General features: G+C 39.7%; 1 protein-coding gene and 2 long non-coding RNA genes across 3 annotated transcripts in view; all 3 read right to left on the bottom strand.

The window, feature by feature from the left end:
- LOC118420596 overlaps positions 1 to 198 on the bottom strand; it is a 2,821-nt gene extending 2,623 nt beyond the window's left edge. Inside the window, exon 1 of the long non-coding RNA XR_004831771.1 lies at positions 141 to 198. This is a non-coding gene — a long non-coding RNA (uncharacterized LOC118420596). The remainder of the gene's footprint in view (positions 1 to 140) is intronic.
- LOC118420591 (zonadhesin-like) overlaps positions 1 to 17,685 on the bottom strand; it is a 266,452-nt gene that overhangs the window by 24,020 nt on the left and 224,747 nt on the right. Inside the window, exons 37-40 of the mRNA XM_035827423.1 lie at positions 12,426 to 12,551; positions 11,221 to 11,346; positions 9,740 to 9,865; positions 1,256 to 1,381 (exon numbers count right to left, since the gene is read on the bottom strand). Coding sequence (XP_035683316.1) covers positions 1,256 to 1,381; positions 9,740 to 9,865; positions 11,221 to 11,346; positions 12,426 to 12,551 — 504 coding nt within the window. The remainder of the gene's footprint in view (positions 1 to 1,255; positions 1,382 to 9,739; positions 9,866 to 11,220; positions 11,347 to 12,425; positions 12,552 to 17,685) is intronic.
- Positions 8,913 to 9,528, bottom strand: LOC118420597. The gene is made up of 3 exons (XR_004831772.1): positions 9,474 to 9,528; positions 9,217 to 9,342; positions 8,913 to 8,925 (listed from the first exon to the last, which is right to left on the bottom strand). It is a non-coding gene; the product is annotated as an uncharacterized LOC118420597 (long non-coding RNA).

Raw genomic sequence — 17,685 nt, 5'->3', positions numbered from 1 at the left:
CTACCAAATATTATCGGGATCCATCCAAGACTTCTTGAGTTATGCTGTTAACAGACAGACAGACAGACAGACAGACAGACACACAGACTCACAAGCCCAAAACATAACCTTAGCCATTCTGGCAAAGGTAATTACATTACCTGTACATGTGTATCCATCTCCCTCATACCCAGCGTTACAAGAGCATTCCTGACCGGTCCCAGGAGCTGGTACGTCCGTACAGGCAGCATTGGCATCGCACGGGTCGCCAGCACATCCATCGATATCTGTGAAAAAAATTAAATGTGGAGACCGTGAAATATGTCGTTACACAAAAAAGAAAATACACAATCGTCATGTACTCCAAAAGCCATAGAAGAATACTGCAAGCATTGGCTATCTTTAGACAGAATCTATAACTATTTCATCAAAACCCATCACTAAACTTGTCCAGGTACCAGCACTTTATCACTGAAGTCTATGAAACAATGAGATCACAATCTAATAGTTTCTTCATATAACAAATAGTTACCAAGACCCTAAAATTCATTGATAATGATCTGTCAATGTATTGTTCAATCAATTTGTAGTAATTCTGTTCACGTAAACACACACAAACAACTACCCACAATCAGACATTGTAAAGAATTATGTTAAGTGTGGGTGTTTTACTACCACGAACATAAAACTAGAATTGTCACGTTACCCCTGCTAAAGTAATCTCTGAAGCTAAAAGACCAAAATCTAATGGTTTCGTCATACATTCAGACCTGTGCTTTGCGGCCACTGAATTTGCTGGAGAAATGTGGTCACTATAGACAGGTGGCCAAATTCAAACTGACCCTGCCAAAGTCAAATTTCCAAAAAATGGTTGATATTGCCATGCGCAATGTTGGTAAATTAGCCGACAAAGACTTGCACAGTAACGTTCAAGGCATTCGTACCTTATAATTCACTACCGCCAAAATGAACCTGTCGTGAACTCCTAATCCTCGCAAAATACGGTTTTAAACTCGGCGCCAGGTGGCAAACGGCCGCCGTATGGTAAAGATATGCATTGGTTCTATATCTAAAGGACCAGAAAGCATGTAGCCGTGGCCGTGTTGGACAAGTGGTCGATAAAGACTACTTCTTGATGCTTAGGTCAATGGGAAACATCGAAGTGACCGACAAAAAATGACGATAATAGACAGGTGATCGCTATGCGAATGTGGCAGCTAATACAAGTTTGACTATTTATTTTACAATACTTGTGGTATTGCTGAAATATAATTACCTGTACATGTGTATCCATCTCCTTCATACCCAGCATTACACGAACAGTCCTGACCGGTCCCAGGAGCTGGAACGTCTGTACAGGCAGCATTGGCATCGCACGGGTCGCCAGCACATCCATCGATATCTGTGGAAAAAAATTGAATGTGGAGACCGTGAAATACTAGTATGTCGTTACACAAAATAGAAAATACACATGGCTCCAACATTTATAGAAGAATACCGCGCGCATGGCCTATCTTTTAGTCTGAACCTATACCTATTTCAGCATTCATTAAAACGGGCGTTTTATTTATCAAAACCCATAATTAAAACCGTCCAGTTACCAGCACTTTATCACTGAAGTCTATGAAACAATGAGGTCACAATCTAATAGTTTCGTCATATACCAAATAGTTACCAACACACTAGAATTCATTGATAATGATCAGTCAATGACTTCTGTAATCAATTTCTGTTCACACAAACAATTACACCGAAGAATAATATATATTACCTGTACATGTGTATCCATCTCCCTCATACCCAGCATTACATGAACAGTCCTGACCGGTCCCAGGAGCGGGAACGTCTGTACAGGCAGCATTGGCATCGCACGGGTCGCCAGTACATCCATCGATATCTGAAGAAATAAAGGCATGGGCACTGTAAAATGGCTCACTACATGAGGTAGAAATATTCCAATGTTCACTAAACATACTAAAATTATGGTCGTTTAATCAATAAAACACAAAACAACTGTCAAATTACCAGTGCTATTCTAGTCTATGAAACTTTGAGGCCACACTCTAATTGTTACTTCTCAATTAACATAAGAACCTGTCAGCAGCTTCCCTTATTAATCTCTGTTCACACCCCAACACACACACACCTATATATGAGTAAGCAGTCACACATGATAAAGATTTTTGTTACCTGTACATGTGTATCCATACTCCCTCATACCCAGACATTACACGATGCATTACCTGCTCCGGTCTCCAGCGAAGCTGGACACGTGCTGTACAGCGCAGACATTCGGCATCGCCACAGGGTCAGCCAAGCACATCACGTCAATATCTGGGAAAAAAATTAAATGCGAGGACCGTGAAATATGCCATTCCACAAAGTAGGAAATGATCATTCATATGAAAATAGCGTAAGCACGGCCATTTTATTAATCTATTTATATTAAGTACCGGGACCCTATAACTATAATGCCAAGTTACCATTGCTAAACCTTCCCTAAAGTGCTAAATATATTAATTGAAACTTTGGGGTTACAATGTAACCGTTTCTTCATAAACCAACTTGTTAACGGAATAAACTCCAAGCAACAACTTCCCTGACACACACACACGCAGACATATACAACGCACACACACACGCACACACACATGCACACACAAACACTTAAAGAAAGAAATACATGTATATTACATGTACATGTATATTACCATAAGTACACTTTGTCTAGTGGTAAATAAATCTACTCACCATAAAACAAATGTTACCTGTACAGGTGTATCCATCTCCCTCATACCCAGCGTTACACGTACAGACCTGACCGGTCCCAGGAGCTGCGACGTCTGCACAGGCAGCATTGGGATCGCACGGGTCGCCATCACATCCATCGATTTCTGGAATGAAAAAGACGCAAACGTCGTTAGATATATCACAGCATAAAACACTGCTTCAATATTCATACTAAATACTGCAATTTTGACTTTTTCATTGATTTATTACCAGCATTCTTCACTTGTGTATTCGTCGCCTTCACACCCAAAGATGCAGGAACAAGAAAACATACAATCTAGTTAGACGCAACTCATAAACGTTGGCATTGCAGGGACCGGAATCTACACAATAAGAAAATCGTCATGGCTTCTTAAAAAACCCTCATGCCTTCATGAAAAATTCTGATATGCAAATTACTTTGAGATTTGCATATTCTTGTGTACACCTGTAACTAACTTCCACAGGCCACAATGTTAGCAATCCAATCATTTGCTACAAAAAAATTAATCAATTGTGCAAATTAGGGACTTATTTGCATACTTTGTAATCTTGCACCTGCCACAAACTTGATTATGTTACAGGTATTTGAGTTATGTATTGTAAAACACTGTATATAGAGATTTTCCACATTAGATATGCAATTTAGGTCCTAATTTGCATAATGTGCACTTTATGAGGTACATATCTTCCAAACATACTTGCATCCTAAATATCAACATCTTGAAAATCCGCCGTTCCTATGTTCTGTTACACTCCTTGCAAAATTTTTAAACAAAAATGCACCTGGCAGTTCCAGAGCAGGCTGCAAGGGGTCCGAAACATAAGTCGCCTATTTCTTACAACACATGCTACCAAGAAATTAAGACCATATCATGTCCAGGTAATAAGATTGAAAAATGGAAGTTCTGCTACAGTACCAAGGTCACATACTAGGGGGCTAAAAACCACCTTGACCATCGTCTCCCTGACACCTACCTATATACTAAAAGTTATCCTAATCCATCAAGAGGTTCTTGAGTTCTACAAATTACAAAAATCCGAAAACACACACTGACTCCACATGAGAGAAGAAGGTCAATTTTACCTGTGCACCCGGTACCACCCATTGTTCCATCGCCCTCATATCCAGACGAGCAGGTACAAACTGCACCGGTCCCCGGAGCAGGAACATCTTCGCAGGTAGCGAGGATATGACACGGATTCGGATCGCAACCATGGATGTCTGTAAAGATTCAAGAACAATAATTACTTTCATCACAATGTACCACGAGTTGACACAAAGGTTTAACAAAACATTAAGTGGCACTGTTGATATACGTTAGTGCCACTTTTTCCTTATCGTTTCAATGTTTACTCAGTAAAGAATAGCTACAAGTATTTATACATTGTCAGCATCATTAAGCATACCTGTGCATCCGGTCCCATGAACTTTACCATCACCGTGATACCCTGGCGGACAGGTACAGACTGCACCCGTCATGGGAGCCACGTTGTCGGTACAAGTAGCGATTCCAACACACGGATCGGGATTGCATCCATCAGTGTCTGCAGAAATTTACGTTGACGTGATATCGGTCAACTGGATTACTGAAGATATTCCTTATGTATAAATCAAATACGTAGGCTCTTGGAAAGGAAATGTACAAATTGTATTCAAGAATATAGACTATGAATTACACAATCAAAAATAATGAAAAATTAAAATACCTGTACATGTGTATCCATCTCCCGAATACCCAGTATTACACGTACAGTCCTGACCGGTCCCGGGCGCTGCGACGTCTGTACAGGCAGCATTGGCATCGCACGGGTTGGGATCGCAGCCATCGATATCTGGAGAAAAAAACCTGAAGGTAAATGTGTGTACTATAGAAATAGGTCGCTAGAAATGCTAGACAATTCCCCCAAATTCATAGAAATATAAAGCAAACAATGCCGTTTCATTATTAAGAACCATTAACTACAATTATCATATACCCAGAGGAAGTGGACCAATCAGAAGGCCCCTTTTCATGCTGTTTATGACGCCGTAACAGATAGAAAATCATCAACAGCTGCCGTGCATTAATCGTTTTCATTAATGCACATGTGCATTAATGACTTTTGAGAGTTTCAACCAATCAGAAGGACAGACAAACAGGACGCTAGCCAATCAGAATGAGATATCCAGGAATCTGCCCATCTGCCAAGATAGGGGAATAAGTACAGGCATGGCAGGGGGGATGGCTCCCTCTATTATCATAAGTAGTGCGTATTTCTTTGTTCAAGGAAAACATTTTCCGACTTAAAACAACATTAAGTTACCTATAATATTTAAAACAATAAATCCAATTTCAAGTCATGTACAATTTAAACTGAAAATTGAAAATAGAATTATTTGCACCCCCCGCCCTTTCAAATTAAACGGTCCGCAGACGACAATGGTGTTATCGGTCCGCCATTTTGGAACCCCAGTAGCGGTCATGGCGCTGGAGGACCAAAATGATACCTTTCTTCGGGGAAGACGTGTCTGAGTTCGTTGTGAACGAGATTCTCAAGAGCTGTGAAGCACAGGGATCCCGGAATGCCGCAGGAAAGCCGGCAGAGATTTACCGCCTGATACGAACGAACTCGACAAACTGGAGAATGGGCGAGTGGAGAAATACGGAGCGTGCAACCGTTTGTAACATAATGAATCGACTTTGTTATATTATTTGAAGCCTTGGAACTGAAAGACATTTCACGTACAAGTTTTATGTTGTTGAAATTCACTGTTCAAATTTATTCAATGTGCTGAATAAAAGCTGTATGTTTTATAAAGGAATTTGTCACTTAAATGGGTCAGTTTGGGTAGGCTATATGATAATAGGGTTAATGACCCACCTCGAGGTGTATATGGTGTCATAACGCCTGGTCCTTTGCTATAACCACCGAATGAAACCACCGAGTTCGCTTCGCTCGCTTGGTGGATTTATGAAGTTTGAAGTTATTATCAAATAAAAAGCGCTAATTAACTATATGAAACATTGAGGTCAAAATCTAGTCTTTGCTTCACTGATTGGTCTTTGGTCACAAACACAAACACACACACACACACACAAATAACAAAATCACGTATAGTACAAAAAAATTACATTACCTGTACATGTGTATCCATCTCCCTCATACCCAGCATTACATGAACAGTCCTGGCCGGTCCCAGGAGCTGGAACGTCTGTACAGGCAGCATTGGCATCGCACGGGTTGGGATCGCATCCATCGGTATCTGCAGAGAAAAAGACGTTGAAACGTATGATAGCTCGCTATACTAGAAAATACTGCAACATTCATGATATAATAACACAAGCATATTGGCGATTTATCATTGAGAACCCATAACTAAAATTGTACAGTTGTCTCTTCACCCCACCACACACACACACACATGTACATACACGCACATTAACAGATGATAAATAGAATTATAATAATACCTGTACATGTGTATCCATCTCCCTCATACCCAGTGTTACACGTGCAGTCCTGACCGGTCCCAGGAGCTGGAACGTCTGCACAGGCAGCATTGGCATCGCACGGGTTGGGATCGCATCCATCGATATCTGCAGAAAAAAGGTAAATGTGGGTAAAAAAAAAGTTGCAAAAAGGTCGTAAATTAAACACTACTCATAGCAAATATCCCAAATTTGGCCGTTTTATCATAAAGTACCTATAGCTACACTTGACCACTTACCTGTACTAAATGAATTTTTTGTTTGAAACATTGATTGCAACATCTAATCGCTTCTTTATCTAACCAACAGAAAACAATATAATGATTCGTCAACAGCTTCTCAAATTAATCTCCTCTCACAAGCACAAAAACACTTACACAATAACACATAATAAAGAATATTATTACCTGTACATGTGTAACCATCTCCCTCATACCCAGCGTTACATGAACAGTCTTGACCGGTCCCAGGAGCTGCGACGTCTGCACAGGCAGCATTGGCATCGCACGGGTTGGGATCGCAACCATCGATATCTGTAGAAAACAGTTAACTCTGGTCACGATGGGAATAGTTTGATGCATCAACTAGTCAATTATCCGAAATTGATAGAAAAACTGCCAGCACGAACGTATTATTATTCAGATCCAAGAAGTACAATTGTCAAGTTGCCAGTGCTAAGTAACTATTTGATACTTTCAGGTAAAATCTAAATAATAAAATCTAATCGTTTCTTCATATCATTAAAAACTTACCAATGCATTGATAATCATTCAAATCTGTCAGCAACATCCCTAATTGATCTCTGTTCACACACATACACGCACATAAACAACGGAGACACACACACACACACATACATACACACACACATACTCACACACAATCACACAGTCACACATAATAAAGAAAACCATTACCTGTACAAATGTATCCATTTCCCTCATACCCAGCGTTACACGTGCATTCCTGACCGGTCCCAGGAGCTGCAACGTCTGCACAGGCAGCATTGGCATCGCACGGGTTGGGATCGCACCCATCGATATCTGCAGAAAATGGTTTGCTACATAAACTAGAAAATACTCAAACGTTCACAAATACATTCCAAACATGGGTATTTTATTAAGCAGAACCGATGGATACATTTTCCAGTAAACAGCGTGTGATAATCTGAAAGTGCACTATGAGCTAACAATCTAATAGTTTTATATATTGCAAACATTTATCCATCCCGCTCGCTCTTGAATTATTCAACAGTTGCATAAAACCGATTTTACTTTATTGTGGCGAAGTCCTTGGAACAACTGTACAAGGAAGAGACCTTATTTTCTATGGGATAAAAGAATATGAAAATGAAAATACCAGATAATCAATAAATAGGATTATCAGTACGTTACTGGGATCAGAAATTCATATCCTTAGAGCCTCTCGTGTTGGCAAAAAAGACCCTTCCACTACTCGCCCTGTCCTTGTCCGGTTTCAAAAATACAGCGACAAATTGAACATTATGTATCAATCAAACACACTAAGAGACCAGGACATAACTTTTGAGCAACCAAAAATATCATATGAAATTTCTTATTTGGAATTTGTGCTTTTGAATTATTGCAAAATTTCACTCGGCGTACCCAAAAGCTCTGTCAACGCCGCGCTCAGGGGTGAGCTAGGGGTTTTCCCACTTTATATTGATTCACAGACACAGATGATAAAATACTGGCTTAGGTTACATAATCTCCCAAATGACAGACTTGTAAAGAAAGCATATAATACTTCTGTTGAGCTACAAAAAGACTGGGCTGTGTATGTGCAAGATATGTTAAGTAGACATGGTTTCCAAAATGTTTGGCTTAATCCTGCTGTTAATGCCAACCGTTTTGGAAATATATTTAAGAACCGTCTGCAAGACACGTTTCTCTCTGGTTGGAGACAAGAATTAAGAAGTTTTAACAAACTCAGTACTTATTGTAAAATCAAAAAAGAATTCTGTTTCGAAACATATCTTTCATCCGTTCAAAACAAATTGTTTAGAAATGACCTAACGAGACTAAGGATTAGTTCACACACCTTACAAATTGAAAAGGGCCGACACTACAACATACCAGCCAATGAGAGACTTTGTCCCACATGCCATAATGACATAGAAAATGAATTTCATTTTGTAATGGATTGTCCGACTTATGAAGAAGACCGTCAAAAGTTATTTCAAAATATTGTATGTAAGTCCGAAATTGTGCTGCCACATGTTAGGTCAGAGGTATTCCATTTGATATTATCATGTCCTGTTCATATATCTGCCTACGTTGGCCAATTCATTTACAACTCATTGCAAAAACGAGATAATGCTTTATGATACTCACTAGATTGCTTATACTGTTATATTATATTACATTAGTTGTTAGTTATTTGTATTAGTATATAGTTGTTCACATTGCCATACATTGTAACTGTTACAATTGTTGCGCAATAAAGTTATTCTTACAATGGACATCATAAAGTTTCGTCAATAGCTTCCCTCATTAATCTCGATCCAGACACACACGCAATCAAACGCAATATAACACAAAATAAAGAATAATATTACCTGTACATGTGTACCCATCTCCCTCATAGCCAGTGTTACACGAACAGTCCTGACCGGTCCCAGGAGCTGCGACGTCTGTACAGGCAGCATTGGCATCGCACGGGTTGGGATCGCATCCATCGATGTCTACAGAAAATAACGTAAAAGTGGGCAAGAAGCAAGTAGGTCGCAAAATAAACACTTATAAAAAATATCCCTAAGTTGGCTGTTTTATCTTTAAGAACCCATAACTACACTTGACCACTTACCTGTACTATAAATGAATCTTTAAAACGTTGATGTCAATATCTGATCGCTTCTTTAATATGTAACCAACAGAAAAACAATATAATAATTCGTCAACAGCTTCTCAAATTAATCTCCTCTCACAAGCACAAACACACTTACACAATAACATATGATAAAGAATTATATTACCTGTACATGTATATCCATCTCCCTCATACCCAGCGTTACACGTACAGTCCTGACCGGTCCCAGGAGCTGCGACGTCTGCACATGCAGCATTGGCATCGCACGGGTTGGGATCGCAACCATCGATATCTGTAGAAAACATGGGCACTATGGAAATAGATAGCTTCCCACAAAAATAAGAAAAACTACATTAACCATATAACAAAGATAGCAAGCATGGAACTACACGCAATCAAAGATAATAATTATTATTATATTACCTGTACATGTGTATCCATCTCCCTCATACCCAGCGTTACACGTACAGTCTTGACCGGTCCCAGGAGCTGAGACGTCTGTACAGGCAGCATTGGCATCGCACGGGTCGCCATCACATCCATCGATATCTGCAGAAGAAAATATGGACAAGATTGAAATAGGTCGCTACATAAACTTGAAACTGCTTCAGCATTTACAAATATACTGCACACACAAACAATACAGACTGAAATACACACAATTACACATAACAAAGAATTATTATTACCTGTACACGTGTACCCATCTCCTTCATACCCAGCGTTACACGTACAGTCCTGACCGGTCCCAGGAGCTGCAACGTCTGCACAGGCAGCATTGGCATCGCACGGGTTGGGATCGCACCCATCGGTATCTACAAAAGAATTTAAAAAGAACGAATGCGGGCAAGATGTAAATAGCTGTCCAAATAAACTAGAAAATACTACAACATCTAGAAATACTACAAGCATGGGCGTTTTAACAATCAGAAAGCATAAATACAATTATCCATTTACCAGCGTCGGATGAATCTATAAAATTTCAAAGAACTCACAAACCAACTAACACACACGCATGCACGCACACACACACACTTACACACACACACACACACAGAGAGAGAGAGAGAAACACAATAGTCAGTTACAACAATTAGGCGGAATAAGACATTCTATTACCTGTACATGTGTACCCATCTCCCGAATACCCAGTGTTACACGTACAGTCCTGACCGGTCCCAGGAGCTGGGACGTCTGCACAGGCAGCATTGGCATCGCACGGGTTGGGATCGCATCCATCGATATCTGTAGGAAAGAGGTAAATGTGCTCACAATGCGAATTGTTTGATGCCTTAAAGCGGTTACATCGGTCGCACGATAATTTTTTTTCTTTCTTTCTCAGTGAATGTGAAGAAATTTGGGTGACCCCCTTATAAAACAGCTTTTTATATCATTATTGCACACGGCTTGAGACAAGAAGTGTTTGACGTGAATTAATTACAATCTACTTCACACACAGGAAGCTTCTCGGATGGATTTGTTGAAAGTGATAACTTAAGTTTTCTTTAAATCAACTTGGAGTTTCTATTTTGTAAAGAAGGCGCTAAATATGCAGAAGGTGCGCAACGCAACCCCTTTTCTGATTTAGTAAATATACCGACATCGTTTGCATATAGTAAGCACGATAAGAATAGATTATGTATAGCTCGTGGTTCACATTCAGCATAATGAAGTACAGGAACAAGGTCGTCATGGATAAGTTGAACAGTTTAGGGCTTGGAACAAATCTATGAGACATCGAGGTCAAAATATGCATTGTGAAATCTAATCGTTTCTTCAAATTTCAGAACAGTTACCAATGCATTAAAAATATTTACAGTCTGTCAGTAACATCCGTAATTGATCTCTGTTCACAAACAGACACACAAAAGCACACAACCACACACAATAAAAAAATTGTATTACCTGTACAGGTGTACCCATCTCCCTCATACCCAGTGTTACAAGAACAGTCCTGACCGGTCCCAGGAGCTGCGACGTCTGCACATGCAGCATTGGCATCGCACGGGTTGGGATCACATCCATCGATATCTGCAGAAGAAAATATGAGAAAGATTAAAATAGGTCGCTACATAAACTTGAAACTGCTTCAGCATTTACAAATATACTGCACACACAAACAATACAGACTAAAACACACACAATTACACATAACAAAGAATTATATTACCTGTACATGTGTATCCATCGCCCTCATACCCAGCGTTACACGAACAGTCCTGACCGGTCCCAGGAGCTACAACGTCTGTACAGACAGCATTGGCATCGCACGGGTTGGGATCGCACCCATCGGTATCTACAAAGAATTAAAAAAAAAAGAATGCGGGCAAGATGCAAATAGCTGGCCACATGAACAAGAAAATACTACAACATCTAGAAATACTACAAGCATGGGCGTTTTAACAATCAGAAAGCATAAATACAATTGTCCATTTACCAGCGTCGGATGAATCTATAAAATTTCAAAGAACTCACAAACCAACTAACACACACGCATGCACGCACACACACACACTTACACACACACACACACACACAGAGAAACACAATCGTCAGTTACAACAATTAGGCGGAATAAGACATTCTATTACCTGTACATGTGTACCCATCTCCCGAATACCCAGTGTTACACGTACAGTCCTGACCGGTCCCAGGAGCTGCAACGTCTGCACAGGCAGCATTGGCATCGCACGGGTTGGGATCGCATCCATCGATATCTGTAGGAAAGAGGTAAATATGCTCACAATGCGAATTGTTTGATGCCTTAAAGCGGTCACATCGGTCGCACGATAATTTTTTTCTTTCTTTCTTTCTCAGTGAATGTGAAGAAATTTGACCCCTTAAACAGCTTTTTATATCATTATTGCACACGGCTTGAGACAAGAAGTGTTTGACGTGATTTAATTACAATCTACTTCACACACAGGAAGCTTTTCGGATGGATTTGTTGAAAGTGATAACTTAAGTTTTCTTTAAATCAACTTGCAGTTTCTATTTTGTAAAGAAGGCGCTTAATATGCAGAAGGTGCGCAACGCAACCCCTTTTTTGATTTAGTAAATATAACGACATCGTTTGCATATAGCAAGCACGATAAGAATAGATTATGTATAGCTCGTGGTTCACATTCGGCATAATGAAGTACAGGAACAAGGTCGTCATGGATAAGTTGAACAGTTTAGGGCTTGGAACAAATCTATGAGACATCGAGGTCAAAATATGCATTGTGAAATCTAATCGTTTCTTCAAATTTCAGAACAGTTTTTCACCAATGCATTAAAATATTTACAGTCTGTCAGTAACATCCGTAATTGATCTCTGTTCACAAACACACACACAAAAGCACACGACCACACACAATAAAAAAATTATATTACCTGTACATGTGTACCCATCTCCCTCATACCCAGTGTTACAAGAACAGTCCTGACCGGTCCCAGGAGCTGCGACGTCTGTACAGGCAGCATTGGCGTCGCACGGGTTGGGATCGCATCCATCGATATCTGCAGAAGAAAATATGAGAAAGATTGAAATAGGTCGCTACATAAACTTGAAACTGCTTCAGCATTTACAAATATACTGCACACACAAACAATACAGACTAAAACACACACAACTAGAGTTCGGGGACCTCATACCTCCATGAAATATTTATTGCTTTTTTGTGGATGGTATGTATGTTTTTTCGGTTGTATTTGAGAGTAATGGTTATAAATGTTATGGGAAAGTAGTGGTGTATTTATTTAATGACACAGAGGATGTCCATCTGATTAGTAATTATTAAAATGTGACACTTAATTGTGTAATGTACGTTTAAGAGGTCGACGGCATATGGTAACGTGGTGTTCCTTAAGCTTGATGTTTGGCATTTAAACTGTCTAAGGTTGTCAACATTATTGAGGTTCGACTATGTGCCTCAGAGCGGTGTGGTGGGAGGAAGTTGGGAAACTCAGAAAGAAGAAGGGATGTGGCCAACTTTAGTCAGATTGTGATTTGATTTTCCACCAATATGTCATAACATCAGCTGTTCACACGGTACAAAAATGAGATGCACACTTTCCTCTGATAGCCCTACATCAACTGTAAGATGAATACTTGGCGCCAACCCCGTCTGCTAAAAAACAAGTACCATTGGCTACGAAAGAGACAACTAACAACTGTCCTTTATCGTAACGAAATCAGAACATCTGTATCGCCCATAAAACTTCTGACACCCAACCCATCTAAGATGAGAGGACCTAATGGCATTTTAATCACCATGTCACTCAAATCAGCAGTACAGTATGTGAGACATCCATACCTGTTAAGCATTACCGTTAAATGTACCTCAACTTCTTACAATTATACTTACGCTTCACATCTCCATGATATCCTAAGCAGACATAAATAAAACTAATTATCATATTAAAGAAACTCGGGGTTCCCCAAACAGCTGTCATACAAATCACCCCACTATCTGCTTGGAGCCCATTAACAAACACTTAAAGCACGATGCCTGTTCCAATATATCGCAGATATAGGGGGGATTTCTGATATTATTACATCGATTATAACGACAGATACGGCGCCCAAAATCACATCGATTCGAGCATCACAGCCCACCAACAGAACAAGTATGAAACCAATCCATCCAGCCATTCTTGAGTAATCTTGTACACAGACAGAGACACATAACAGAAAATATAACCTCCATGACATTTCACGGAGGTAACTACTGTGCCAACTGTTACAAATATCTCAAACAGTCCTAAGCAGACATAAATAAAACTACTGGGGGTTCCTCAAACAGCTGTCACCTCACTATCTGCTTGCAGCTAAGCCCATTAACAAACACATAAAGCACGATGTCTGTACCAATATATCTCAAATATAGGGGTGATTTCTGATATTATTACATCAATTATAACGACAGATACGGCTCCCAAGATCTCATCGATTCGAGCTTTGATCACACCCCACCAACACAACAAGTATGAAACCAATCCATCCAGCCGTTCTTGAGTAATCATCTACACAGACAGACACATAACAGAAAATATAACCTCCATTCCATGACATTTCATGGAGGTAATTACACATAACAAAGAATTATATTACCTGTACATGTGTATCCATCGCCCTCATACCCAGCGTTACACGAACAGTCCTGACCGGTCCCAGGAGCTACAACGTCTGTACAGACAGCATTGGCATCGCACGGGTTGGGATCGCACCCATCGGTATCTACAAAGAATTTTAAAAAAACGAATGCGGGCAAGATGTAAATAGCTGGCCACATGAACTAGAAAATACTACAACATCTAGAAATACTACAAGAATGGGCGTTTTAACAATCAGAAAGCATAAATACAATTGTCCATTTACCAGCGTCGGATGAATCTATAAAATTTCAAAGAACTCACAAACCAACCAACACACACGCATGCACACACACACACACACACACACACACACACTTACACAGAGAGAGAGAGAGAGAAACACAATCGTCAGTTACAACAATTAGGCGTAATAAGACATTCTATTACCTGTACAAGTGTACCCATCTCCCGAATACCCAGTGTTACACGTACACTCCTGACCGGTCCCAGGAGCTGGGACGTCTGCACAGGCAGCATTGGCATCGCACGGGTTGGGATCGCATCCATCGATATCTGGAGAAAAGAGGTAAATGTGCTCACAATGCGAATTGTTTGATGCATTAGAGCGCGGTCACATCGGTCGCACGGTCGCACGATAATTTTTTTCTTTCTTTCTTTCTCAGTGAATGTGAAGAAATTGACCCCTTAAACAGCTTTTTATATCATTATTGCACACGGCTTGAGACAAGAAGTGTTTGACGTGAATTAATTACAATCTACTTCACACACAGGAAGCTTTTCGGATGGATTTGTTGAAAGTGATAACTTAAGTTTTCTTTAAATCAACTTGCAGTTTCTATTTTGTAAAGAAGGCGCTTAATATGCAGAAGGTGCGCAACGCAACCCCTTTTCTGATTTAGTAAATATAACGACATCGTTTGCATATAACAAGCGCGATAAGAATAGATTATGTATAGCTCGTGGTTCACATTCGACATAATGAAGTACAGGAACAAGGTCGTCATGGATAAGTTGAACAGTTTAGGGCTTGGAACAAATCTATGAGACATCGAGGTCAAAATATGCATTGTGAAATCTAATCGTTTCTTCAAATTTCAGAGCAGTCACCAATGCATTAAAATATTTACAGTCTGTCAGTAACATCCGTAATTGATCTCTGTTCACAAACACACACACAAAAGCACACAATCACACACAATAAAAAAATTATATTACCTGTACATGTGTACCCATCTCCCTCATACCCAGTGTTACAAGAACAGTCCTGACCGGTCCCAGGAGCTGCAACGTCTGTACAGGCAGCATTGGCATCGCACGGGTTGGGATCGCATCCATCGATATCTGCAGAAGAAAATATGAGAAAGTTTGAAATAGGTCGCTACATAAACTTGAAACTGCTTCAGCATTTACAAATATACTGCACACACAAACAATACAGACTAAAACACACACAATTACACATAACAAAGAATTATATTACCTGTACATGTGTATCCATCTCCCTCATACCCAGCGTTACACGTACAGTCCTGACCGGTCCCAGGAGCTACAACGTCTGTACAGACAGCATTGGCATCGCACGGGTTGGGATCGCACCCATCGGTATCTACAAAGAATTTAAAAAAAAAACGAATGCGGGCAAGATGCAAATAGCTGGCCACATAAACTAAAAAATACTACAACATCCAGAAATACTACAAGCATGGTCGTTTTATTAATCAGAAAGCATAAATACAATTGTCCAGTTACCAGCGTTTGATAAATCTATACAATTTCAAAGAACTCACAAACCAATCATTTCTTTATATTTCCAACAGCTACAGACACACATCATAAAGATCCGTCTACAGTTCCCCCATATTACTCTTTCTTTACACACAAACACACACACAAACACACACACACACAATAACACACACACGCACACACACAATAACACACACACAATAACACACACACACACAGAAACACAATAACATACACACAGAATCACACACAATTATGTTTAATAAGACATTCTATTACCTGTACATGTGTATCCATCTCCCTCATACCCAGTGTTACACGTACAGTCCTGACCGGTCCCAGGAGCTGGGACGTCTGCACAGGCAGCATTGGCATCGCACGGGTTGGGATCGCATCCATCGATATCTGTAGAAAAGAGGTAAATGTGCTCACAATGCAAATTGTTTGATGCCCTAGAGCGCAGCTACATCGGTAGCACGATTGTGGGTTTTGTGATGTTAGGAGAAGACTTATTTTTTTTGTTCTAAGTGAATGTGAAGAAATTTGTGTGGCCTCTTTAAACAGCCTTTTTATTTCACTATTGCACACGGTTTGAGATAAGACCTGTTTGACCTGAATTGATTGCAATCTATTTCACTCACAGGAAGCTTCTCGGATGGATTTGTTGAAAGTGATAACTTGACTTTTCTTTAAATCAACTTGGAGTTTCTATTTTGTACAGATGGCGAGCAACGCAACCCTTTTTCTGATTCAGTAAATATAACGACATCGTTTGCATATAGCAAGCACGATAAGAATAGATTATGTATAGCTCGTGGTTCACATTCAGCATAATGAAGTACAGGAACAAGGTCATCATGTATAAGTTGAACAGTTTAGGGCTTGGAACAAATCTATGAGACATCGAGGTCAAAATATACATTGTGAAATCTACTCGTTTCTTCAAATTTCACGCAACTTTTTTTCTTGTATTTGTAATATGCACACAAAAGAAAGGTACCACATTCCTTTGTACATTAGTATGATAGCATAATAACATCAGAAATCTACCTGTACATCCGGTCCCAAGAATTGTACCATCACCCTGATACCCTGGCGGACAGGTACAGACTGCACCCGTCATGGGAGCCGCATTGTCGGTACAAGTAGCGATTGCAACACACGGATCGGGATTGCATCCATCGGTGTCTGCAGAAATTCACGTTGGCACGACATTGGTCAACGGAATTATAGAATCTATTCATGACATATAAATCAAATCCGTATTTGTATGTTTATGCATATTTAGGGTGTTGGCAGCTCAATGGGAACAGACAAGAAATTCCGTATGCCGCTAAACAAGTTAGATATGTCACATGTAAGGTGTCTTCATCATTATATAAAACTAAATTTGAAATGTTCTTGTCGGCACAATGGGGCTCGCTCGCTACTTAAACTTGAAAATGATCCATCATTTATGCATAAAAAGTACTAAAAGCATGAATCAGAACCAATCCACGGGTTCTTTTCTATAAATCAGAACCCATAAGTACAATTTTCAAGTTACTGGCGGTAAATAGATCTATGAAACTTTGAGGTTACTAGCTATAGTCTTGTACGTTTATGTAGTTTTGCAAGCTTAAAACCCGCATATTACTTAGAATACTTAATTGCTTACAGCACTTAATATCAAGATCCTTCAGCGATTTCCCTATTTATCCCTGTTCAATACAGTTCAATACACAAAAATGTACGCGCGCGATAAAGAAAGAAAGACATATTTCCTGTAAATATGTATCCAAACCCTACC

Source organism: Branchiostoma floridae, chromosome 8, assembly GCF_000003815.2.
Source record: "Branchiostoma floridae strain S238N-H82 chromosome 8, Bfl_VNyyK, whole genome shotgun sequence".
Lineage (NCBI taxonomy): Eukaryota > Metazoa > Chordata > Leptocardii > Amphioxiformes > Branchiostomatidae > Branchiostoma > Branchiostoma floridae.
This window is presented reverse-complemented; position numbering and strand designations above follow the sequence as displayed.